The sequence below is a fragment of the Anopheles aquasalis genome, chromosome 2, assembly GCF_943734665.1.
Source record: "Anopheles aquasalis chromosome 2, idAnoAquaMG_Q_19, whole genome shotgun sequence".
In the NCBI taxonomy this organism is placed as follows: Eukaryota; Metazoa; Arthropoda; class Insecta; order Diptera; family Culicidae; genus Anopheles; species Anopheles aquasalis.
This window is the reverse complement of record NC_064877.1, coordinates 73,178,172-73,205,646: the sequence shown is the minus strand read 5'-3', so window position 1 is coordinate 73,205,646 and position 27,475 is coordinate 73,178,172. Positions and strand designations below refer to the sequence as shown.

Below are 27,475 nucleotides of genomic sequence, written 5' to 3'. Positions count from 1 at the left end.
GAGCGTCGATGTCGACCGGGACCTTACCCTCCAATCACTTCACTCCCTCTTGGACCGTGGCTCTCAGTGGCCACGAAGACGACTCGAACGAGGCGTGAAATGTCCCACCGGTATGCCAATTTGCACCACTCTCTCTCTCTCGCGGGTGCTACCATCCTTAACCTTTTCTCGTAAATCTTGCCTCACGTCTTGGATCTTGCAAGGAGAGCGGCAGCGAGCAGCGAGCAGCGCGCGAAGGCAGTTGCTCGTCATTTCTGCGCCCCAATCCCTCTGGACCCTCTGCAGCCTCTGTCCAGTCTCCTCTTGGATGCACTTTATGCAAATGCAATATGCTGCTCCGAGCAGCCGTGCGGCCACCGATCCGTGCGACAGACCACGGACGGGCGCTGTTGTTTTTCAATTTAACACAAATTTTACTGTCCACCTCTCCGTGCCTATCCCGTGGCCGGCACACTGTGCTTTCAAGTGGCGCTGCCTGTGCCTTTCGACGTTGTCCTCGAGTTTTGTGTTTGTTCTTCATCCGCGCCCACTTTGCGGTCATAAACGTACGATCAGAGAGATGCACGGAGGGTGAGGAGGTGGCGAAATGCAATAAAAACCAACACGCACACTCTGTTTCACCTTGCGCGCAGCACAATCTCGTGGATTGAATTATCGAAATGAAAATGTGCTGCTGCTGCTGCATTTCAAGCTTATTTAATGCAAATATGCTTGTGATTGAATAACCAAAAAGGCGGAAGAGCAACCGAGGATGGGCGTATGTCATGCGCAAGTCAATGAACCTGCGGCTGCTGCTGTTGCTGCTGCTGCCGTGGCCACTGCCTGCCTCGATGACACACTTTTGCGCACAAAATCAAATGCAATTCGCGTCCGCTTTGGCTTTGTTGGACGCACATTTGCATTGTGCTGCATCGCGAATTCGCGGAAGGGTTTCGTCGCGCTTCAGGTTCACGTCGATCGCGGTGGAGATCGATTTCCAGCTCCATCGATCGATCGGGTGTGCACCAGAGTAACGATGATTTGTTGTGCTCGAGCATACATTCCACGGCAAGCGCCACCATCGAGGCAAATAACCCGAATCCCCCACCGAATGGTGGTGGTGGTGATGGTCACGTTGCTGCAACCATCATATCGAATTACCACCGCTCGTTCGTCCGTCTGTCTGTCCTCTTCGTGGCGTTCTGAGGTCGATGTCATTCACTTCAACCGAATCACCCAAGGGGACCGGAGGGGTTGAAAAACAATTTATGCTGAATCAGATGTTTTAAAATAGCGAAGAAGGAAGAAAAGGGAAAAAAGGGGAAGATACTGAAGCTTTTCCGGGAGGTGGGCGGATTGAGATGATGACGCAGACCTGCCGCCACCATCGCCAAGTATTATCGATCGTTGTGTGTTTCAAGATGTCACTTCCTGCAAAGAAGCACCCCCCGCTGGCCCCAGTCCACTACTGTACTGTCGTTATCCACTGTAAAATATCGTTGCATAGGTCATGTAACTCTCGTTTGCAAGATCGTTCGTTGATAAGGTGGATGACACTTTCACCACTTGATGCTACGATAAGGAAGCATTGAGAGCATTACGAACATTACGTCAATGGCTTATAGATGAACAGGAATGGCTGGAATGGCCTCCCCCCCGGGGGTCGGTCGATATCCTTACAACAGGGAACCGCCTGGACTTGTTTCTCATCACGCGACTTACCTCTAATTGAGTTGGGAGTCTTTTTGTCGTGCGGATGACCGTTCAGTCCGAGCAGCTCGCCATTGGTGGGATCACCGAGATCACCGTCGAGACCCTGGACGGAACAGCCGCCACTTCCGCCCCCGTTCAGCATACCACCGACCACACCACCACCTGCGCCATGAGCGGCGGCGACGGCTTGCGCGACCAGCAGCGCACTCGTTGGCGAATCGGAACCGCCCGGTGAGAGTAGCGAGCTGCTGTTGGTCGACGCGGATGCAGGTGGTGGTGGGGGAGTTGTACTATCGGCCAGCTCCGAACCGCCACCAGGGCCACCACCACCACCGAGGACGGCTGAAGCGTTAGCGACCGCTGCAGCCGCCACCGCCGATAGCGACGAGCAAAATGCATTGAAATCCTGCTGGTTGATGCTGAGCTGCGACTGTTGTTGCTGCGATGGTAACGAGCCACCGCCTCTGCCCATCAGTGAGTGTGGCGGCGGTGGCGGCACCTGACCCACCGCATGATGATGGTCACCACCCGTCGCGGACGATGAACTTCCGAGCGGTTGCAGTAGCCTGTGGCTCAGCTTGGGAAACTCTCGCGTTTCCCGGGCAAAGGCGCCACCATCTTGATGCTGCTGCTGCTGCTGCTGCTGATGGCTACTGTTGTTATGGCTACTGGCAGCAGCGTTACTGCTGCTGTTGTTGCTGGTGGTACTACTACTGCTGCTGCTGTTGCTGCTACTACTACTGCTACTACTGGTGCTGCTGCTGTTGTTGTTGTTATTATTATTATTATTATTATTGTTGCTGTTGTTGCTACTGCTAGTGGTATTTCTTAAAGGCCCTAGGTTTGTATCACGTAATTCAGTCGTTGGCCCGGCGCCGCCTACTGCTGCTGCTGCTGCTGCTGCTGGACCGAGGTTTGTCGTAAAAAGCGAATGCCGCACGCCACCAACATGTTGCTGATCATGCTGTTGCTGCTGCTGCAGAGAGGTGTTGTTGCAGGTGCTGGTAGCGGTGGCAGGAGGTTTGTTGTGGGGGGTCATGTCGCCCAGGAACAGCTTCGAGTCGGGGAAGAGACCTCCACAGGAAGAGGAGGAGGACGCACCGCCCGGTACCGGCGATGACGGTGTTGCCGTCGTCGGTTGCATGAGGCGCGTCGTGAGCTTCGGTGCAGCGGCCATTGCAGCCGCCGCAGCCGCCACTGCATTGGCCGCGTATGCAGCCGCCTGCTGACTGCCAGCTCCACTACCTCCATCTCCATTCTGACCGCCAGTACCTTGGCCTCGACCACCACCACCACCACCGGACACCTGGTGCCTGTTGCCCCAATGTTGCGTGAACAGATCCGTAAACTCGCCGTTATCCATTTCCGATTGCGGATGGTTGGTGTGCTTGCCTGTGTCGACGAGCGCTTGTCTCTGTCGTTTCGTCGTCCTTATTTGATGGGACGCACAGGCACGCACCACCTGACCTTGAGGTAGTTCGGTTCGGCTTGCGAAACCCTACTTCTGCGACCCTCTCCTTCTAGCGTATTTGTCTCACTAATCGCGCTGCTCGCGACCACGGACCACTACTCTCGTGTATCGTTTTTATCGTGTCTCGTATGCACTTTATATCGTCTTCTTCTCCTCCTTCTCCTACCCTTAGTAGCAGCGGCAGATACCCGTCATCCAGTGCGAAGGACGGGGATGCCACGCTATTAGGTGGGATACAAGTCTTCGATACATTGCACAGTCATCTTAGCAACCGGTTGTACGACGTTGCCCCAGCGACGAATGACGTTCGGGTGGCACAGGAACAACGGCACACGACTGTAGAACACTGTTGGAGCGCTCTGCTCAACTCTTAAGAAGCAGTTCCCGAGAGAGCTAGCAGGATACACTCTAGAGCTTGGCTCTAATTGACGAACTCGCAACTCGCGCAATTGCACACCGTTTGCGCTACACGCTGATATATTTGTGTGTGGGAGTGTGTGCTTGTGTATTTGTTGGTCGATTTAATCAATTCACTTGTTTGTCCGCTTTAGCAATCACTTCGCTCGATTTTTATGTTCACTTTAGATGTCTTTATGATCGGCACTGCCGTCGTCACACGCTGTCACAATTCTGAAATGCGCTCGAAACGAACTCTTTGTTAACTCCTCTCCCACTCTTGTCACGCTAGAAATCACCGGCATCGCATCTCGGAACCAATCGAATCCTTTTTTACAAAAACCACCGAACCAGCTTATCGTCTCCCTTCCCATCAAATCACTCAACAACAGAAAAAGGGGAAAAAAAACACGGAACAACTCGACTCACACGGCCAGCGAGAATATTATTTAACGAGCGTGCGAGAGAACGTCGTCCCTCTATCTGGATGTTCGTTGGACGGCAGCAACAACAACAACAACAACGGGGACACACAGAACAACCGTCGACCTTAATCTGCACAGACAGACTGACCTAAAAATGGGCATCCCTGGTCCAGGTATATCAAACAGATACCCCGGCGCGCGCCACCGCCGCGCGTCGTCAGGACACATCGCATGTGTGCGTGTGGGGTTGTTTGTTCTGTTCAATTTGATACAATTTTGCTTTCATTTGCCGACGACGACCACGACGACGACGACACATCGATGCACCACCGCCAGCAGGGGTGGTGGTAGTGGGGGGATGGTTTGTTGTGTTCGTCATTTGTTTGGTAGATTGTGCGCGCTGCATCATAACTCTTCTTATTTTGTGTTCGCCTTTTTTTGCAGCGACGCGAACTGATAAGGATGGCCGATCCCGGTTCCATCACCACCAACCCATGGAGCTCTTATCAAAATGTCCGACGAGACGACCCCGGGGGTGGAATATGATGCACTTTTTTTGGGGGGGTTGTATTGGGAAAGAAAGGGAAATACCGGAACTCGCAAATAAAATAAAACTCCTCCCTTCTCTGTTGCATCGCAACTGGACGAGACGAGTTGAAGTTGCGAGGCAACGATCGAGCAATCCTTGATAAGAGTCAAGGAACATTTTGTAAAATATAGTTGTTTTCCTAGTAGCCTTTGCTGAGAAAAGTCGTACAGCGCTCTGTAGTTCAATAAAGGGAATTTCTAAAGCCAGTGTTTCACCAAGGATCAGAGAGCATAACAAAAGAGCATAATCCAATCCACAACGAACCAAAAGTCATCCCGAACAACATCGAAAACAACACTTCCTGATTCCCATTTCCACGTTGCAGTCACAGCTAAAAAGCAATCCGTGAATGTCGCCGGTTCGTCGTGTCGTCGTGAGAGACAAAAACACTCTACATTCCCCAAACTAAATTGCACTAATTGGCGTAACCCTTCCTCTTCTATCGTGGCTCCATCGTTAGAAACCATCCACCACCAAGAAACCAAGCATCAAGAGACGAAGAGGGCGGAACGAGAGAATCTAGAAAATTGTGGAGAAACAAAATTAAGGAAAAGCGCAATTCCATCCATCCTGCGTGTCCACCCTCCCCGGGGCGGGGAAAAACTGAGCGAGGAGTGCGGAGGTTGCGAAAAAGGGGTTCAAAGAACAGTTTCGCCATTCCGTCGTCTACGCTGCTGTCTGCTGTTGCCGCCTGGTACGCGAAGAGGAGGCGCACACTCGGAACAGACCCCCGGTCCCAACCACGCCGCCGCCGCCGCCGCCGATGACGACGAAAATGGCAAACGCAGTGGCAATGGCCGCCGTCGCAGCAACAGCAACGCGCCCATGCCACGGTGCACGCACACTACGATCCACGGTGGGATAGGTCAAGAAACGGAAATCTATTTCAAATGAGATTACAGCAGAGAGCGAGCGAGCGAACGACCGAGCGAGCAGAACTGAAGGCGCACAGAACGCGCGCCGTGTCCCATGTCCAATGCAGTGCAACGGGGTGCTGGGGAGTTGCGAGGGGGCATGCTGGCGTGCGACTGACACCGTGGTTTGCGGTCGCGGGCTACGTCTGTGTCTGTCTGCTGGTTGCACCACACCAGCCGCAATGCAAGTTCTAACGTGTGCGCAATCGAGCGAGCAAGAGAGAGAGAGAGAGAGGACACAGGGTTTCGATCAAACGATTTTGCCCATCCTGCAACCCCATGCCACTCTCTCCCCCCCAGAGCAGGGTCACTGGCCTGCAAATACGGGGAATTCAAACAGCGAATGACGATTGCTGCGTCGCGGAGTGAATCCTTTTCGCTGCAACTCCCTCTCTCACTCTCTGTCTCCGTGCGGTCAATCGATTGTGCCAGGATAATGGGATCCCGTTTCCACGACGAGAACTTATGCAAAGCATGGCATGCTGGGTGAAGCATAAGAGAATTGCATTCTACGATGCATTGCCCTTGCGGCTGCAATAGAGCTTAAAGTTGCCACTTCTAGTGTATTTGTCTCAAGTGTCCTGTCGTGTGCACGCATGATGCTGACGCCCTTTGATGTGAATGGCCTCTCGCGAATCGCTCTCCGCTAGTCCGTCCGTCTGCCTGCCCGTCGATCTGTTTGTTATCTTTCGCGTAACGAAAGCGAAAGTCGCAATAAGAATCGTCAACAGCGTGTCGCTGCGTACCCTTTTCTCTCACACTCTCAAAAGGGGGGTTGATGACTGGGAAAAGGGGTAGCTGAGGAGGGGGAGGTGGAGAGATAATTGCATATAAATAGAATTCGCGGCAAACCCACCACCCCTATCGGTACGACTGGGACCGACAGTGCACCAGTAGTAATGTGCGAAGAACCGGCAGCAACCAGCTGCTAGTGATGCTACTACCGATGATGATGACGACGATGATGATGAATCCTATAGTGTACAAGTCGTTTCACGCTGGCGTTCATGCGATTAGTGCGATAAGCGACGTCTAGCAGCAGCAGCAGCAGCAGCAGCTTCATCATCGTTGCTGGCAGTGAGCAGGCTGGCTCTTAAAATATCAATCCAACCGTGGCTAATGCGTTGGGATGGGGGATTCACTATTTTTGTAAAAATAAACCCAACCAAACTACTAGCAGCAGCGCATTGGCGAGATTAGTGCGAGCTGTGGCTTATCGCCACATTCATTACGCCAACCGCGCCAACCTACCAGAACTCGAGTGAGGCGCGAATTGCTTGCAATTGCTTAAAACCGACTGGCTGCTGCTCGCCGCAGTTGAACGCTGATGTCATTAGCTAGGGGGCCTTAAAATGCAGAAACAACGATTACGATGCCCAAGACCGTCGGTTATCGTACGTGACTTAACGGAAAGCAACCAACCGAGGGTCGAGAGAGTGTTTATCGCTTCTTGCGCTGTTGTTGCACTGGCCCTAGCCCCCTCTCCCGGTCTGTATCTGTGTGTGTTTGTATGCAGTTCCATGCACAGACTGTTGTGTTCTGAGCCCTCTGTTCCCCCTTTTTGCCAATCGATCACTCGTTCTGCCAAATACTCAAACCTGCTGTTGCTGCTGCTGGTTCGCTCGCTTGAGTCAGCAGTTTTTCGTGGCGGGTGAGTCGGCCCAGCACGCGGTGGTCAGCCCCTCCCCGAAAGACCATTCACCCCAAAAATTGTAAAATAATAATTTTAAAAAATCGAAAAAGAAAAAAAAGATTGTATCAGCATTTCGCGAACAGCAGCATGGCACACGGTACGCTCCGAATGGTCGAGAATGCGTTTTCTCTCTAAATTGAAATCTGGCTGGAATGTGCTTTCGCTCCTGGAGAATCGCTACTGCAGCATCCGTCCATGCAGCACATGATGCTCGATGCCGAAATCGATCGATCGACGGTGAGGGTGAGCAACGTGGCGTGGCCTGGCGTGCCAACAACCTATCTCGCCGGGATTACGCCGGGCAGCATGCGCGCACCGGCCAGACAGCTGCAAACCTCCACCCCCAAACAAGGGGGGATGAAAATTCGCATAAAAAAAAGGAGAGCATCGAGGGGAGGGATGCGCTCGATTGCACTCATTCGCGCTCACGACGTGGAATGCGCAGAGAATTGGGTGCGTCCCTGGAACGACCTTGAACTTGTGGAACGGACGACGGAGACCGAGATGTGTCATTCTCCTCCCCCCGGGCTCGTTCCTAGAGATGATATCTTCATTAATGCGTCGAAAGTGGCGAAGAAAAAAGGGGAACGGTGGTGGATCGTCGTGAGTAATCGTTTTTTTTTCTTCTCTTGTCCCACCACACATCTACGACCTACGGGTGTTGGCACAAACAGTGATTCACCCTGAAAACGATTATTGAAGGGGGTTTGGTGTTGAGCTGGGTGCGTTATTGCGGCTTATCGGCCAGCACCCACGGTCATTCACCTTTCGCATACGCTCTCTCATTCTCACATCACCCTCTTGTGGTGTGACGACGTTTTTCTTTCGCCTTTTGTTGCACTTGCACTTGCAGTTCTGCTGCTGCATCTCGAACCATGCCGCTTTAACCTTCAGAGAGCGAATGTAAACAAGCGGCTTTCAAATCGAGAACTATCTGTTCATCGTAAGAAAATCACCATTTTCCCCCGGCTGACTAAATGCAGGTTTTCCCTTTTCATTTACCGCAACGCGAGACATCCGCCGCGCTGGCCGCGAGAGACACCGGAATGCGGCACCTTTCCGCGGAGCACCACGAAGAGAAGGGGAGAACAGGGAACACGCAGAAATGCATCATCGCGGTGGCGGCAACGGTGACGGCGGCTTCCCTGACAACCACCGGCCATCATCATCATCATCATCATCATGAGGGTGAAGGACGAAGACGACAACGAACGACGACGCAAACAGAAAGAGCAGCGCTGGCCTGGCACACAGCGAAAGAGAGAGAAAGAGAGCGACACATTACGTCACACTGTCGGGGTCGTCGTCGCCAAAGCAACGGCACCAACAGCACCAGCAGCAGGCCAAGAACAAGAACAAAAAAAAAGACAGAAGGAAGACCCGCGGAGAACGAGCAGAAACGCAACAAACTATGAAACGCAAGCGAAAAAAAACCGCCACGGCCGTCTCAGCCGCCACCGAGAACATGAGAACGATAAGAACAACAACAAACAACAATAATAACAACAACAATACAAACATCTGCGCGATTCCGGCACGACACACAAGGATCATTAACCTCAAGGTGCGCTGACTTCAGGTTCTTGCTGAGACCAAGACACGATCGAAGGAGGCTAGGGGGGGGGGGGGTCCGGGATAGCGGTAAACCGAGGATGAGTGGCTGAGAGAACGCTCTCTCTCGCGAGAGAGAGGGAAACAATCATCGCGGCGGCTGCGAGTGTCACAACATTTCGAAAATTGATCACCGCGATCCAATCGATCGATCCATCGGCACATCACAACGCGGAAAGATGGATTGATCAAATTGGACCCGATGCCATTTAGCTCTGCTCGATAAATCATTCAAATTTATGCGCCGGAATTCAGCGTGCTCTCATCGCCATCGGCACGCATGAGTCACTCCGGTCGCTCTTTCTCTCGGGTGCGCGGGTGCTCGATTACGCGATGAGATCCACGTTGTGGCCACTCAGAACCGTGTGAACGAACTCGCTCAAACAAAACGTGAGCGGTGAGTGGGGGGTTATTGAACTAAAGCAAAACAGTGAGGGCCCGCGCGCGCCATGCTCCAGTGCTGCCAATCACCGCCAGCCACCGCTTTGCGCGTTGAGCGAGCAAAACAAACGGTCACGGCGGCGGCGGCGGCGAGTTCGATGATTTTCGTCTCTCGACACCCGCGACACTGCACCCCCTGAGAGGGCGTTTGTGTGCGTTCTTGGATGCCGGTGTGTAGATAGAGAGGCGCGCGCGGTCGTCATCACACCGCGAGGATTGGTGTGCTGCTCCTCCGTGGAAACCAACGCAAAGAGTTGACACTTGGTGAACTTGGACCGAACGGAGATTTTCCGGTAGACAGTTTGCCCGCCCGGAGGGATAAAGGGGGTGGTAACGTGCGGCTTCTAAGGTTACCGGCGAACGAGCGCGACCGGGCGCTTTGCTGTACCGGCATTTTCGCCGGCTTTTGCGGTTCCGAAGTTTTGTGCCAAGTTCGGCGCCCTTTCAGGCGTAGGGGAATGAGAATGCCATTCAGCCGCCGTCCGTTGAGTGTGTGGGCCACAAAGGGGATCATTAATATCCCGTTTTTGGGCATTTCTCGCACCAGATTACATTACCAGCCTCCGATTATCACGTAATGTGCTGAACGATCTAGCATTTCTTGCTGAATCCCCCCATCGGACAGCATCAATCTGATTCAAGTTCACAATCGTTCATTGACCCCCTGAGAAGGGACTGAGAAGATTTGGGAGCTTCTTCTTTTTTTAAATTAAAGTCCCACGCACACAAAAAGCTTCTCTAATTTGCGAACGATCACTTCCGCACCTCGTCGTCGTCGCCGGCCATTAGAGTCCATTATATGCTGCGATTGTTGCGACACTTGCCGGTGGGGTGAAGTGGTCTTCCATTGACGCATTAACACCCCTCAATCGTGCGTTTCAATTAGACCACCAGAACAGGTGACCAGAGAGCATCTTCCATTGCCCAAGCACACTGGCGCTGGTCATTACACCTTGGACAAAAGATTTATGGATTCCAATGCGGACCCAAGGGGTGCCCAGCCGGGGGTGCTGAGGGTGGTAAAGGTGTCCATATCGATCGCATTTAATTAAGTTGCAGAAGGTTCCGTGACTGCTGCATCCCCTCCCTCGAGAGAGAGAGAGAGAGGGCGCAAGGAAGAGGCCCCAGAGATGGGGGTCCGGTGGTATCGCGTACCCTGGCCGAGGGTTCAATGACCCCCTCCTCCCAGTAGCACACAGTACAGTACGGCGCGCCTCTTATCGCGCCTCGCATGCTCTCGCTCTCTCTCTCTTTATCTCTCTGTCGCTCGAGTGTGAGTGTCACTTTGGTGCCTCTTTGGTGACCCCTTCTCGCATGTCGCACGCTGTCTGGTGGTGCTGATCTGAGCTGATCATACGGGTCACAACACGACATTCACTCGATTGCTTCCCTTCTGTTAATGAGCTGTACATCCCTCCCCATCGTCCTCGTGGGCCAACAATCAAACATCGATTGACACCGCAGAAATTGAGAAAACGCCAGCCGGGGATCTGCTGCGCACCGGTTCTTATTCCCCGTGGACGACAAATCGGTCACCGGCTGCGACAGGAGCGAGCAGCGCAGTGAAGAAGTACCGCGAATCCATTAATCATCGTTATTTGGGAAGGGTGCAGGTGGGGGGGCAGATGGTTGGTGTTGAAGGCATCCACCATCCTTCCCGCGCGTCACCAAACAGAGTGAAGAAGCGTGTTGACGTGCGCGTCTTGAGGCCGGCCAGCGGTACGCGCGCGCCCGGCAATTTGCGACATTCGGAAGCCCCAGCAGCAAGCCAGAACATGACCGGCAACGAAAGCGAGAGAAAGATGAGCAATGGCCAATGCTCCCTTCCTCTCAAGGAAGCGAAGGAGGATCAGTTTTTGTCCATTTGTTTTGTTTTGTTTTGGGAGGACACTTCCTTTCGCTTCTCATTGCGAACGTCCCTGCGTAACGCCCGATGCTGGTCCTCCCGATGGTCGGTGTCAACGGCCTCAGCTTCAAAGGAGACACACGACAACGTCGACGATACGCTGGCAGATGGCACAATCGATGCTGGGCTGATGGTGGTGTGTTGGATTTATCGCTTTTCTCACCCCCAAAGGGGGGTGCCATTGGGTGGGTGGTAGGAGAAAACATCAAAATTAAAAGCGAAATAAACCATCTGCATGTCTCGCGTTGTTGTTCGTGTTGTTCGTGTTCTTGGTTCGTTTTGCGCTAAGAAGCGCTGAGATGAGACACTCCATACACGCCAGCAGCAGTGATGATCACGCGTATAGTTAATTTCAAATTTTATGCTCACTCGTTTGCCACCGTAGAATTAGCAATAGGACACTGGGGAGCGATGCTCGCGACCATACGCCAACAGCTCGGTACCATTTATTGCTTGTTCTGCTTCTTAACTTTTTCATTAATTCCGTGCTGTTCCGACAGAATTTATAAGCTAGTCTGTGGCGTTGTTTCCACCAACAGCACCCACGATAAGTAACGTTTTTTTTTTTTGGCTGTTGGGAAAACTAAAAAGAACGATGGAGGCGCACGCTTTATCGACCACGTGGAGTGCGGTGCAATGGAGGCGCATAAGCTCAACACATTCGTCATTAATGGTTTGCGTTATTTATGATTAATAAATGCTCAACTCAGAAAACCAGGGGGTTAATAATGGACTCCAGTGCGTCCACTCAACCGCATATTTATGTTGAAACAACATTGGCCAATCGGGGGTTGGCGAATGAAGGTAGCTAAAAATAGTCCGTCCAGCCAGGACACAACAGGAGAAGAGCAGAGGTACAGTCCATGCTCTCCATCCCATTCTCTAAAGTAAATAAATAAAGCATTGAAATGAATGTCTAATGTGCGTTGTGCAAGCGCTCGACTCTCGACTCGGTGGCCAATTCTGTCGCTACATCAATAATCGATGCTCTCCGACCCGTTAAGCTATGCATCGTTAATGAGTGCAGCGGAAAGTGGGAATGCATAATGTGCCTTTTGGTCGTCAGTTCGTCGTCGGGGCCAAGGCCAAGCACCCCGCAAACCGTCGTACCCAAAAAATGGGGGGAAACTGAACCCCCTGAAAGTGCATAATGCACTGGTGATGATGGTTATTAAGCTGTGTGCTATTTGCTTTTTCCGGTGTTTAATGTGATTCGATTGGTTCCTTCCTGGTCCTTTTGCATGGTGGCATACACTTCTGCTCGATCGATCGACCGGCACAAACGGCGGTTTGGGTACCTGTGAAACGTTATGCAAATGATGAAACACTTCCCTCTGGCCACTCCGCGCGTCTGATCGTGTGTCTGTCAGTGTCGCACTTCACGTCGCATTTGCCACTGGATTCGACGAGGATTACGTTTCTTTTCTCTCTCTCCAGAGTGTCTGGAGCGCAACGCAGATCACTTTCCACAAATCACGCGATCACACTCCCTCTTTCGATCGATTGTTGCTTACGAAGATCGGGAGCTAGTGCTGATCCTTTTGGTTGTTCGCTAACGCCAGTTTGACACTAGGATTCGGAACGGTACGCACAAAACTGTCTCACAAATCGGTCAATCCAGAGGTCCGCGAGCAGGTGATCGGTTGGTGATCGGTTGGTGTTTGGGGATGCGGTTTGGACGAGAAACCGAGAGGAAGAAAAAAGATCAACCAACAGAGAGAAAGAGAGGAAGAAGAGAAGAGAGAGAAAGAGAGAGAGAGAGACAAATAGTGATCGAGTGGGGCAGATGATGGTACCCGGGGTACCGGGTGAAGTGGCTCCCTCCTTCCCACCCCGGGGGAACAGACATTTGTACATGCGGCACACGACTGCGTGAGTTCATTGACACCGCGTGGGCATCATCCTCCCAGAATGACACTAGAGGGGGTGGTAGTGGTGAAAGTGCGGGTGACTTTGCAAATCTTGTGCAAAAAGAAAAACTTCCTCCAAGAATGAAACGTCATGCGTTTGTTTACACTTTTTCCGGGCGAGGAAAATGGCAACGTAACGTAAGGCAAACGCCTTAAACGGCTCGTTACCATGCGTTCGCTGGCAGAAGGTACTAAGCTTAGGTCCTTCTACTGTGTTGGCCCTTCGTCGTCGTACCTTTCACCTCGATCGCTATCTAGTAACCGCGGCAGCGACGTGATAAGCATCGCGGATAACCCAACGCGGCGTCTCAAAAAAAAAGGTTAGCGTTTGACGTTCCAACCGCTTCAGCGCGTGGCAGGAGCGGGAACCACAAAACAACCTGCAACAACTTGCTTATCAGAGCTTGCCCCTGTGTGAGTCGTCCTCACGGTGGTAGTGATGACCACCGTGGTCTGATAATGGCACGACGGTTGGCGAGGGAAAGAGGTTGAGTCGCACGGAGTGAACCGCATCTCCCGCAGCCATCGGCAACACCGCAGCAACGCACCGGTCTACTATTCCTACTTCTCCTCTCCTTCCCCTCAGTCGTCAGATCGAGGTAATGTGATTGTGTGTTGACATTTCGACTAATCTAAGTAACCATCCACTCATCATCCCCAACAATGAAGCTCTCTCTCTCTCTCTCTCTCTCTCTCTCTCTCTCTCTCTCTCTCTCACGATATGTCTTTCTCTCTTTCTCTCTAGCTCGCTATTGATCTCGTTTATATTGCGGAGCGGTCTCGCTCGCTCCAGATCATTTGTCGCACTTTATCTCACGCTCCGACGACAGTCGGCACGGCACTGGCTGCACGGTGGTCCTGGTCTACACACGGCTGGCCACGGCTTTTGGGGGCCCTTTTGGAGCTGCTGCTCCTCCAAAGCGATGGGGGTGGGTGGGCGCGATGCACGGTCACACATGCGTTGCCACCCTTCTACTCACTCCGAAACAGGACGCTTCTCTCACACTCTAGAACCAATCTCTCTCTTTCTCTCTCTCTCTCTGTCTCGTTCGATCCTCTCAGTAGCAGCACGCTCGCTCACTCATACTGTGTTGGCGAGCCGTGTCAATGAACCTATCCATTTTTCATGTAAAAGGCGGCCGGCGCACGGCGATGGAGGCGCACGCGAGGCGCGAGGAGTAAAATAACAACAACAAAAGTAGCCACCCACACACCCCGTTCATCACGCACGCACACATACACACTGGCTGACTTGCACGCACGACCCTTTTTCACACACGCAAAACACACAAAAGGTGGCGGATTTTTGGGGAGGTTGTTCGATGGAGGAGGGGAGGATGGTGTCAAATCACGCCAATCAGCCACTGACACCTCCCCAACCCTCTCGCCTGGTCGCTGCTGATGGTGGATGAGGTCGGTTTCACGGCTCGTAACCGACACCTCGCGACCGTGCGTTGACGTATTTGTCAATCGTAGCACACCATGCGACACACACAAGCAGCAAGCACACTGTCGCGGCACAGCAATAATTTTGCAAAGATTTGATTTCCAATTTTGCGCTGCTCGCTTTGCCGCGCGCGCGGCTCCGGACACACTGGGGTCAAGACACGTACGAGACAATCTTGCCAACAGACACACACGAACACACAAACGTGCACACAGAGACAGCGGGACAGAGAGTAATCCACGAGATGACGGGTGACACAACCGATTAACATATTAGTGACACCTTCCACCACCGGATCCTCTTCGTGAGGCCAACCATCACATCCCACATCATCACACCCTTCTCTTCCCACCCTTCCACCACCCAATCCCCCCGGGGAGAGGGTCAACTACTATCACGCAGAAAGCACGCACGCACGCACGAACGGATGGACACCCGCTGAGAGGGGGCACCACGATGAAAAGGGGAATGAAAAGGAGTACGGAGAACACACAGAATGCGGGCAAAGAAAAGTGGGAAAACTTTCAATACAAACTCAGAACGACACGTTTCATTCTCGAGTAGAGTGACAACCACCGGCAGCGGTGAACACGACACGCGCTAGGCGCTTTAGTAGGCGCTGATCACGACGGCGACGACCGCACGGTGACGGCGAATCCAAGCAGCCTCTCTGGGGCGCGCGGAACCGCGAAATGATGGTTAATCACCGGGATCGCGAGACGCGGTGCACGGAAATGCCGGTATCGCCAAACAATGGAATGCAGTGACACTTTCTGCCTCCACCACTGTACGCACGCACGCACGCACGTACAAGGGCACACAGAGACAGACACACAAAACAGTCGGAAAGGAAGAATGGACGCGCGCGCACACGCGATTACGATGATGCCGGGGGTTTGCCGGTTGTGTGTTCGAGATCGGCCCACGACGAGACGGGAACCACACAAGAGGCCACAACACGCAGAACCGCTCCACGGAACCACGCTGCACGAAATGGACCAGCAGCAGCCACTCGCAACGTTCGCGAGCGCGCGCACCAGCACGTTGCGTACGGCCGGTGAGTGACTATCCCGCATAATTCGAGTTCGAGCGATGGAGCACTCAGCTGCCCGGCCTGCTGCCATTCGATCGACACAGACAAACGCATTTCGAACGAACGAACGATAACATCATCATCGCCATCGAATCGTCGTCATATTGCGTGGCATCCCACCTCACCCTTTCACCCAACCCCCCCCCCCCCCCTTTGCAATCCGTCTTTCTGGGGATGAATGATCCCTGCGTCCTAGTAGCGCTGCCAGCTGACCTTCCCAACCGGGGCGACCAGCGTCGTTGTCGTCGCAGATTTGCATCGCCATCTAGATGGCTGCGTGACGCCGTGTGACGTCATGGGTCCATGGGGTTTTGGAGGGGAATTTTCTGGAATTCCAGCCACGGGGCGCAAGGGGTTCCTTAGGGGACCCCCGGTAAGGGATGCGATGGTCGAACATCACCGGAAGAACAGGACCCACCAGGATGGTCTCTCTCTCTCTCTCTCTCTCTCTTTCGCTCTCGTTTCTCTCCGCCTCTCTGTCTTTCCGCATTGACAAGAAGGTCAATGTCCTGGACCGGGGCCCGGGGTTGGGCCGTTTCGCACTTCCTACCCTCTTGTGCGGGAAAGGGGGCTAGCGTCAGCTTTTCGCACGCATTGATTTATGGTAAAACATGAGGCTCTTATTTACATGAACCCATCCTGAACCCCGGGTTCTGGTTGGCAAGAGAAGAGTGAGGAAGTGAGTACGATTCAGTTCAGGCACACGACGATCCTTCAAGCGACATTAAAGCTGAGCTGAGGCACGGATGGCCGGTTGGACAAATTTAAACATTTATGCAGCTGCAACCATATTATGCTCTTGAACTCCTTGCTGTACCTACCATCCTGTGACCTAACCAGAAGAAGTCAGCCAGCCAGACAGCCAGTAAGTCCTAACAAATGTTCTGATCCGTATTCTCGATATTTACCTGTGGAAGAGACAAAGAAGTCATGGGATTAGTTGCAGTTCGATATCAGAAACAGGAATAAACAACGCAGTTTGTTGATCCAAAAAGATCCAACAGCTATCAGCAAACATATCTGTGTTCTATCGAGCATACCAGCGATCAAATGATCAAACACAGTTCTTTCCTTTTTTTCAAGGGATTTCCATTTCCAGAAGCAAATGTGTTCTCGGCGTCGGTGTCGGCTACGAGCGCCAGTTAAACAAACGGCAAACAATGCCAGAGAGTAGCGAGTACCAACAGTTCCTTCTGATAAGGAGATTTCCTCCCCTCTGTCATGCATTGATCCCTTAATACGATGACAAGTCATTAAAAATCAATAAAATCCCTCCAAAAACTCCAAGTCCAATGATTGTCCCACCTGCTGCTACTGTTTCTCGATCGTTACCAGCGATCTTGCGCAAACGCCCAGAGTGCGATCTGCGCGCTCGTCTGTGTGTGTACGTGATCGCGACGGAAAGATCGAACATTTTTTGGCGGTTGACGATCACCGCCCCAAACGACATAACCCGCTGCTGCTGCTGCTGCTGCTGCGAGGGAATCTTCTGTTCAGTTCCGCTGCTCTCTTCCCCATCATCCACCAATGCGCCTCCATCGTCAGCGCAAAGTGCGATCTCGGCTTCGAACGCACACAGCCACAAAGCTGCGCACCGCTTGTAACAAATACCCGCGCGAAGACGGTTCTCGCGCGGTTCATTATATTTCTGGCGTCAACGCCACCCCATCTCGCGGCCTCCTCTGTCGTGTCCCGGACAGCGCAGCCACCATGGCATATCGCCGCGGCTTCTACGCAACAACACCACACGCACACGGATTGACAACACCGGGTGGACTGGGACCGGATGGATGGGTGGTGGAGTTAAAAAAATTTGTTTGATAATTTTGTATTGTTATCTTTGTCACGCGGGTCGGTCGTTGACCCGGCCGTCGGTCAGCTGTGAGCGTGCTCGCTTCGCACTCCGTGAGCGTGAGTGGCACTCGCTGGACTCTCACTCTCGCTGCGCGCCACGGGAGAAAAGGGGAAAATGCGAGAGAGTGAGTGGTCGGGTGGTCGAACAGATGAGTGACTGCTCGAATGGGGGATGATGATGCGAGTGACGGAGTTGGAATGGTTTTTAGGGCGGAAAATTAAGGAAAGAAAACACAGAAATTGCATGCTGTCCATGTGATAACAAACCAATGATCGTTTATCGTTTATCTTTTGTGTCACCTTGACAACCACCGTCAAACAATCACACTCATCACTTGTTGTTGCGTGCACCTTATGGAAGGAAAACCTTGTCCAATTCTTCTCCTACCGTTATGATCCGGTAAAGTGGAAAAGTTTCCAAAAAAGTACGTTAATTACACACAATACAAGCAGTTTGGTGGCATCACTGTCGTGGTAAACAATGTGGCGTTGCAGCAACAGCAGCGTACCATCAGCTGCACCAGCAGAGAGTGCAATGACATCGAATGACCGAGTGCAGCATGACCGGCACCAGGCTGGGATGGAATGGGATGAAGCGATGGTTGGCGGTTTTTTTTTTAATTGAAAACCTTTTAACACTCGCACCTCTCGCACGGTGTTTGTTTTAAACCGGCCGCAGCTCGCCGTATCACCGAAAGAGAAGCAGAAGCGAAGAACGCGAACTAATGATTTTCACGAACAAAAATTATAAAGATGCACCTCATCTTTTCGGGCAAATAAACTGAATTCTTTCGTAAACTGCGTTTCACTTTAAAGTTTAAACTTCGAAGCAACTCTTAATAAATCATTCTCGCGCAACGGGCTCCCCAGTGGTCCTCCTCCAGTCGGTTTCTGTAGCATAAGTTTGCTTTATGCTCCCGGTTCGGTTCGAAAAGAACACGGGATCATTCCAAGATGCACGAGGGTTGCATGTTAATGCCACCATCGTCAAAAACGTGGTTCCCAACGACAGAAACCGGGAGAGAGAGAGAGCAACTGCTGCATCGCGAGCTGCATTTTGGGGTGCACGGACCAATGTTTGGCGGATGATTGATGACGTTTCGGGTTCGGTTCGGTTCCCAGTTCCCCGCCCTGGGTATCACGTCCGGTCGCTTTCTTCTGTAAAGCTCGAGACAGAGCCGAGAAATATCGTCCGCAATTAATCGTCTCTTCGCTTCCAAACTCAATCCCTAAATCTCAATCTCCCCCCAGAAGACCCCAAAAGCCAGCCGTTCCCTATCCGGGGGGCTTAGCGCGAGCGCGCTACTGGAACCACTTCGTCACCGGAGAAGGGATTCCGAATTCCGAAAATGATTTAATTTAGATAACGTCCCCAAATCCGAGCGACAGCGGACGGACGGACGGACGGACGGACAGCAGCAGCTTGTCGGTGTCACAATGTGCGTGCCACGTGTCGCTGTTGCGTGCTGTTGTGCGTTCCAATCGTCGGCTCGAGAGTGTTGTTTTTTTCGGATTTCAACCATCCTTTCGGCGCCCAGTTTATGAATTTTGTGTACGAATCTCTAGTAGGCCTTTCACTTTCTCGAAGGGTTTTTCGGGGGTCCAACTCAAGCCCAACTCTCCGCCCCCGGCGGCGACACAAGTGTAAGATGTAATTTAAGGGCCAAACAACGACGGGTCCCAGCCCCGCGATTGTTGATTATGAAATCTCGCACATTCGGTGCTGCTGCACCTAATGTCCCCTCTGCTGCACAGAGACGTCATTCGTTCGCTGCTCTGTTTAAATCACTTCCGGACATTCGCGTGACAAAGTGACGTTCCACGGAACACGACCCAAAGCGGGAGCGACGTGAAAATCGACGTGAATTTTCGGGGCTCTGGCACTGCAACAGAACAGCAGAAGCTACGAGCCAGCAAAGAGTAGCACGTGAGAAAGTAGGTTAACGGTATTCATTCAGAAGCGGCCGCAGAACGCGAGGCTTTGAAAGTAATAAATATTACACCTCAAGTGGCTTATAAATCATTACGCCATTGGCTAATTAAACCCTTAGAAGGCCCTTTACAACCCCTCGATTGTTTTGGGGGCAAAAGATCATCAACCGCTTGCCAGACACGCAGAACGAGGGGCCACAGGGCGTGCTTGAGAGCCTCTAAAGCGGATGTTCTAATGGAGGACAGCACCCGAGAGAGACCTCTCCAATGTACAATGTATCATTCCTATTCGATCAGTGACTTTTAGCTTTCGAAAGTGAAACCTCGGACACATGCGTGTGCGGCCTCGAAATCATTAGAACCACAAAGTTGCTGGCCCTCCGATAAATCAACCAAACAGATCGCCAGCAACCTTGCCAACCTTGAGGTGCATTGGTTCGGACACAAATTCAGGGTCAAGCGGTTGAACAAAGGGCGAAAAAAAAAGAAAATATTGTGATTTCCCTCCGAAGCGCGCTCTCTCTCTCTTCCAGTGAACCGTGACCAATGGGCACGAAAACGGACACCCCATTTAGGAGCTTTTTTAGAACAATGTTGCACTTTGGAAGCATAAATCGCTTCACTGCCCGCCCCGGGGGCCCTTCTCTGGCCTTGCTGGTTTGCTGATCGGTGATTGATGTTCTAAAGTGAATATCTAATGCGATTCAATTCTGATTGTGTGTCTTATAATAAATGTCCTTTGTCTCTCCGAAATGCTGTTAACTAACGGGCTTCCCTATGCGCCATGGTCCGCGGTCAAGGAATATAATTTATGCACTCTCCGCTCCACCATTTCTGCAGCTGGTCCGGTTTTGGGTTGACTTCGGTTACAGCATTATCTTTGGCACTCGGTGGCTCGACTTGTCGACATGACGCGACAACTTTTATCAAGAAACCGCTTAAAAAGCCATTAAAGCACCGAGGCGGGGAGAGGCCACTATCGGCCATCGACTAACGAGCAGCTAGGGTTCTAGCGAGCTTGTCAAGGACTCACCGAAAGCGATCCATCGATGCACCGCCAGCCAGCTAACGAACCAACCAACCACTATGCAACATGCAGCCAACAAGCGAGGCAGAGAGGGAGGGAGGGAGAGATACTGCGTACGCGGGAAGGTACATTGACACTTTTCTAGTTCAAGGTGTGCGTGTATGGTGCTCAACCCCATCCACCCCCTCCGATCACCCTGTCTGAAGCACAGACAGACTCTTCAACATCGTCTTCACCGTCAGCGTCGATCGTTTGGCTACGGCGAAGGGGTGCAAGGGGTTGAAGGGGGTGCAAAATCGCAACAAAAAAAACTCCACCACAAAAAGGGGCCCCGTCAGCAGCTATCAGCTGGCGGTGGTTCTAAGTGGCCGCGCTGGCCACTCGGCCTGGGGGAGGGTAATTTTCAACCCCTCTCACCAAGGTACCTCCCCCGTTGCACCCTCACACCTCTGTCTGCCTTTTTGCAATAAGAACGTGAACGAGTGAGCGAATCGAGTTTTAGAAACTTGTGCCCGCGTGGTGCTTGGGTGCGCGTTTAAGGCGTTACGCAATGACGGGGCGATGGTACCTGCTGGCTACCACTAGCACCACCATCAGCAGTAACAGCAGTAGCAGCAGCAGTTAGTAGTAAGTAGCAAGTAGTCAAGAGAGGTAGAAGGCCTCGAGGAATCGGATAATTAGTATAAATTGATACTTGGCCCCATCACTAAAAAGCCGCTGGTGAATCTGCTGGCACATTAGCGATCGAAGATGCCGGTCCGGCTGTCTCTGCGCATCAATCGCTGTCGGTCGATTATGTCGCCATAGCCACTTTTTTTCTGTTGTGCCGCAGCAGATGCCACATCCGATTCGGTGGCTAACTCGTAGCCGTAGTCGCAGTGCTTGTGCAAAAATGTAATACAATGTTTTGTACGCACTTAGATCTACGAAAATTCACCGATTGAATCATCTATTTCGTGCTGCGAAGGAAGATGCGTACTCGCGCACTGATCATATGATCACGCAGCTGATGATGATGATGATGATGATCGTCACGATACTCAGACAGCATGACACAGAATACCTCCCCTGACCCGCGAGCTAGGAATGCCACGAAGGAGAAGAAACGCGTCTCTTGACACAACCGTTTTGCTTCAAAGTCGTTTGCGTAACCGAGTCCGCGAGACGCATTTCTTTCGTTTTTCTTTCCGTTCAGTTCGATTCTCGGCTTCTCGCCGGTCAGCCGGCGGTTCGAGATTTGTGCGTAAATCCATTTGGTTCCCACAGAAGACCGACATTCGACGGAACTATCTGGCAGAAAATCGTTAGTGGCTCCGGATGTCGACTCCGTATGATGCTGCCGACGATGATCACGACGATGACGACCGTGATCGCGGTTTGATTGCTCACGCGACCATTAATTTCGGGCTTCTCTCTCTTGAGTAGCGACCAGCGACAGCTCATTAGGATGATCCGTTGGATTATGTTGCTTCAGAGAATTGCCAGATTCCGTTTCGATGGAGCTTTCATCCCCTTTTTTCTGTGTCTGTTCATTATGTAAATTTTTTTTCGGTTGCTTAATCATGTTTCCATTTTAGAAAAGTTCAACATAAAAACATCACCATCAATGGCACCACGAACATCGAAGCAAGCCTCTTTAAAGAGCATACTTTAACGGAAGCTTAGTAGCACCAGCAGACGATTCGTTTACATTTGCAGCCCGAGTAGAGAAAAGAGAGAGAACAAATTATGTTAGAACGAGAACGGGCGGACGGACAAATCGTGAGCGAGAGGTGGCCACCGCGAGAGAGCACGCGAGCGTTCGCTCAGTTCGTTCGCACGCTAAGTGCATTGACCCAACTCGACGGTGACCCACTTCTGAACCGCTCGGTTGTCGGTGGAGCACGCCGGGAATGAAAGGGGAGATGAGGCGGCGTGGTGTGCATCTTCGCGTTCGCGTTCCCGAAGCTCACGTCATTCTCAGCAGCCGACGACGACGACGACGACGACGGTCGCGATCGATCAACTCGATGGTGTGTTCGTGCTAAGCGCACCGTTCTCTCGCTGATGACGATGACGTATGCTGCTGCCGTTTCTTCTTTTGGAGGTTTTTCTTCTTTTAATCAAGCAGAAGCGAGGGTGCCGGTCGCGTGTGCTATGCTTATGCTGCCCATTGTATTGGGAATTAATTTTCCACAAAAAAAAGGAGGCGCACATTGCGTCGCGATCGCTAATCGAAAGTCATTCGAACAATGCGCATTCGCGGCTGCTGCTGCTGCTGCAGTCGATGCAGCGATGCACTTTACGGACTGACGAATGGGGCGTGCGTGCCTCAAGCGAATCACAACATTACCAGCAGCGTGCTTGCGTGTCGTGAGTGAGTGAGGGAGCGAGCGATGCAAACAATGCTGTTGCTACATGAAGGACGACATTTATGGAAGAAACATTCGAGACGAAATCTGCATCTGAGAAAAGGAGAGAGAGACAGCCATTTATAATTGTTGATTTATGGCAACATAACACTTTTTGGCGCGGTGGCTGCGTGGTTTCATATAAATCCCGCTCGTTGTTGAACAAACAACACTCACCGTGTTAAGATCGCAAGATGTTAAAACGTTTCACGCAAATCTCTTGCAGCGGCAGCAACAGTAATGAAATCCTGTCGCGATCGGTAGACGAGAGAGAGAGCGAAGGGTGATCGCAACGTAAAACGTCAAAACGCTGACAGTCCAATTCCGAATCGATGAATTTGGAAGTCTGGCCCGGACCGGGTGACTGAAGTGAATGGGAAATGGATGAATTCCTGGAATTGATATCTCTTGGACGAGATCGACCTTTTCCATTGGTGGCTGTGGGTTGCTGGATGCTGTCAGTTGCATCACTCCCATCCACCCCCCGGGGGTGATTTAGTAGATGGAGCCAGGAGTGCAAAATTCGTGGTTTGCATTCGCGAATCGGATATTCAGGCCGCGCCACTCATCATCCACGTAACCTTGAGCACCACAGCTCCATGACACATGATCCGAGGCACACACAAAACAGCAACCCCTTTGCGGATCATCCGATATGCTATCTGCCTGTTTTACTCCCCTTCATCCAACTGGCAAGCTCTATGCGTCGCTACAAATCAAACCAACATCATAAACATATGCTCCCCGCTGAAAAGGGTGGAGTGAGCGAACGAGTTGAAGCCTCCAATGCCTCGCTAGTGATGATGATGATGATGATATAACACATGTTACAAAAGCCAATTAAAAACGAAGTGAATCGAAATGAAAAATAAAAGGGAAACGGACGCTCGGCTGGCTAGGCACGCGCACCAATGGCTTCATTACAATCTTGGCGCCACGTTGCTTGTGACTGACTGGCTGACTGACTGACTGACTGGTCAGCCGATGTGGTTATGTGTGGTGTGCCACTGGTGAGGAAGTAGCAGACCTCACTGAGATTTCCGACTGGTCACTGGGCGCGGCTTTTTTTTTGCTTCCGCCAAAGCGCTGGCCTCCCAAATAGATGGTGGCTTTATCAGCGGCGCTGCATCATGCTGTCATGCTGCCACGTTGACTAAAAGCAGCACTTGTGACAAAGGGCGGCCCCTGCGACGGGGCGCACGACCCGCACACAATGGTGCGCCTCATTCGCGAATGGCAAACATAATTAAAATATTTTGAACACTTGGACACCATTGACAACGGCATTAGCTGTTGGTGCTAAGTGCTACCGTGCTACAATGTACATTGTAATTGCAATGCACACTCCCGCTGCTGCTGCTGCTGCTGCCAGTGCTGCTGCACATTGTGTGATTGGAGCACCGATGGCGAGATCATTAATCATTGGCAGCCACCACCGGGCATCATCGTGTTACAGGGGCATGATCGAGCTGGGAAGCAGGCAGAATGGCAAAGCGACCACCACCGTGAGCACTGGCAATGTCATAACGAATCAAAAATCAATAACTCTATCGCCTTCGCTGAGCATAATCGCAACCGGAGAAGACAGCAGCAGCAGCAGCAGGGAAGCACCGGAAACACATTTGATGGAACGGTGACCGACAAACCGTGAATGATTTCTTGTGGATCCGTTCCTTTTTGATTTGATTCCTCGAAAACTGACGGTGATGATGATGATGATGATGGTGGTGACGATGGCAGGAACGACACATTGAGCATAGTGTTTTCGCGTAAATTGCCCGTTGGTTGACTCAAAGTAGTGGCCCAGCAGCAAACCGCAGCTTGGTCAAGGTGTGATTCAAACCCTGGCAATTGACCGACCAGGCGGGTTTTCCCTCATGGCAGCGTGACCATCCACAAACTAACAAACAACGTAGTGCCAGGTCCGCACGTCGATCAGGTAGCACGAGCGCTTGAGCATAACTTAAGTCAAACTCCTCCTCGTGCCTGCCTCGCCAAGGTTGCGTGTGTTGCGCAAGAAAACGCCACAACCAACTAACCAACTGGTGAATGTGAGAGAGAGAGAGAGAGCAGGAGAGTGATTCGAGGAGGAAGAGGGGCAAAAAAAACACTCGTCAGCACACATACAATGCTAGTGGCATAGAGAGCTAGAGGCGCCGCAAAACGGAATAAGATCGAGCCTTGTGTGGTTTGGCCAGGGAGTCCGAGAGGAGGCGAATCGAGAAAAAAGGGGGGTGCACCGTGTTTGGTGGCCAACCGAGGACAACGTCAACGACGATCGTTTGCGATCTTGTACGCCGGTACGCCGCCACCGCCGCGTGTCTTTGAATTCGATTAGCACCGCCAATCGAATGGCTGCCAACAGCGAGCGACAGTGAGTTGGGGGTTCGTTGCTTGCTTCTCGCTCAACTCACCGATCGTCCATCTAATCACCCTCAGCGCCTCATCGCCATCATCTTCGTTGGTTCATTATTTTCTAAAAAAAAAAAACGTTCCTTGCAATTACCACCGCCGCTCGCCAAGTGACAACTGGTCAAGCGCGCTCGAGTACCAGTTGACAACCTTTTTTTTGTGCTCCATTCCATTCCGCTGCGTTGTTTGGCGGTCGCCACTACACGGTCCAAGAAGGGAGAAATCTCTTCTCGACACAGAGTCGGTGCAGCCACGGTGTTCGGTGGTGTGCTGGATGCATTTTTGCAACGGTACCCCCCCACCAGTTCGCTGGCTGCATGCAGCTTAATTAAGCTGCGTTGGCCTTGATTTGGTGAGAACGCGCCTCGTGGTGTATGTGCGCAGGACGGTCATGGTAGGTACGCCGTGTCGCCAGGTCGTGGGCTGGCTAATGTCGAAAGTTGGCAATCTAGCTGACCCCATCGAGCGGCGGAGTGGTTTTTCGCTGTCAACGCGATCGCGACCCGAATGTGCGACGCCATTTAGGACCATGCGAACCATGTGGTGTGGTGGTGGTGGTGCTGGACCTTGATGTCTTGAAGGCACCTTCTTATGGGATATCTCGCTATCTGAGTCTGTAGCCAGTAGCTAGCTCAGACAGCTTATCTGTGAAGGTTGATAGGTGGTTGAACGCGTGTTGACGGATGTTCTAGACGGTGATGGTTATAGGGATGTTTGGGGGGAGGGCGCTGGAGACGCCTGGTAGCTGGTAATTTTCCTTTTAATGAATGTCCATTTTCTGCTGTTGCTGCTGCTGGTGGTGTTTGCATTTCGCATACACAACCTCTGCACAGCACCAGCAAATGGCCAATTCGCACAGAACATAATCCGGAATGCTAATGAGACGCAGGCAAGTTGTCGTCGTCGTCGAATGGGGCTTGGTTTTCAAATTCGCAGACCGCAATGACCGACTTGCTGTGCTGCTGCTGCTGGTGTTGTGGTGGTGTGTTTAGCACTTTGACTTAGTGGCTTAGAAATCGAAGCGTTTTATTTGTCGATCGAGAGAAATCGTCGTCGATCGTCCCTTTGCCTAGTGCCAGTGACCAAAAGGGGTGTTTGGCCTGAAGGTTTCTCGCTCGTTGGTATTTGTTTTTTTAAATCTTTTGCCACAAAGCCAGAGCGAATTGATTTGCGAGCGGGTACCGTTGGGTTTAGGGGGAGGGCCAGTCCGTGGCATCGATTGACAAGATAAATTGACCATCTGTGACCAGATGGCTGGTAGTGACCACCGGCGAAGCCCCAGCCGACCAGCACATGAGTGCGTGCGTGCGCTCTTACTCGATTGTCTCGTGGATCTCTTCGCGCGGTGGGAGTGCAAAACATATAAATATATGCTGCTACCATCCCCCCGCTTCCCCACCATTCCCTGGAATGTAGCGGCGAGCGAATGCCGCGCGTTCGTTAAGCCTGATTGACGTGATTTTAATTTTGGACATTGGTTGGCTCGCTGGCCACCTTCCCAAACTCCCACTGGAGCCCCATTGCCTCAAAAGCAAACAAGTCGCGAAACAGAAAACTTATTTTATTGTCAACAAGGACGGATTTGTAATTTGGCGAAGCTGTTGAGGGGTGGGAGGATGAGGAGAGTGATCTCTCGCGCGCGCACACACTCTTTTGCGGATGACATCGTGGCACAGTGAGGGAGTGTGTGAGGGAGCTCTTAATGGCATGTCCCCCCCCCCCTCTCCCCCCAGATAACCGGCAAATGTGAAAGCATCGACAGCTTCGACAGCAGCCTGGTTGGTAGGCAAATAGCTTTGTGGTGCGCTGTGTGGTGACTTCACTCCGCCGTGGACATGGCGCGAAAGCGAAAGCGTTCCCCTTCCTACTCAATCTTTTGCCAGGTCCAGTACCGTTTTTGGCAAAATGGCGTAACACGAAAAAATAAAAATAAAAGTTTGTCCCCGAGGTGTTGGGGTGGACCGTGTGGTCGGTATTCTGGTTTTTGATGGTTGGTTACTGGCCTAACCGAGCGGATTGCTTGCTAACGACTAATGTTGTGTGTGTTTCGGTTTCTGTGTTTGGTGTTGCACGGACATGATTAACGAGGTCATAAATTTGGCGGATCTCTGGAGGAGATTAGAAGCCACCAAGGGGCCCGCCACACAACCGGTACGTGGGCTTTCGCACAAAACTTTTCGTTTGTCGTCGTCTGCGAGTCGCAAGAGACCAGGCGTAATGGCCATGGGTGGCTGGTCCTGGAGAAAGGGAAAATAATTTGCGGACGGACCTA

General features: G+C 52.0%; 1 protein-coding gene across 2 annotated transcripts in view; it reads right to left on the bottom strand.

Moving 5' to 3' along the window:
• LOC126569362 (probable nuclear hormone receptor HR3) overlaps positions 1–27,475 on the bottom strand; it is a 58,165-nt gene that overhangs the window by 17,375 nt on the left and 13,315 nt on the right. Inside the window, exon 1 of one of the 2 annotated variants that reach the window (XM_050226393.1) lies at positions 1,702–3,143. The exons of the other annotated variant lie outside the window; for it this stretch is intronic. Within the exon in view, the coding sequence (XP_050082350.1) occupies positions 1,702–3,055 (1,354 nt within the window). The 5' untranslated portion in view covers positions 3,056–3,143. Of the gene's footprint in view, positions 1–1,701; positions 3,144–27,475 lie in introns of those variants that run through there. 2 annotated transcript variants of the gene reach the window in all.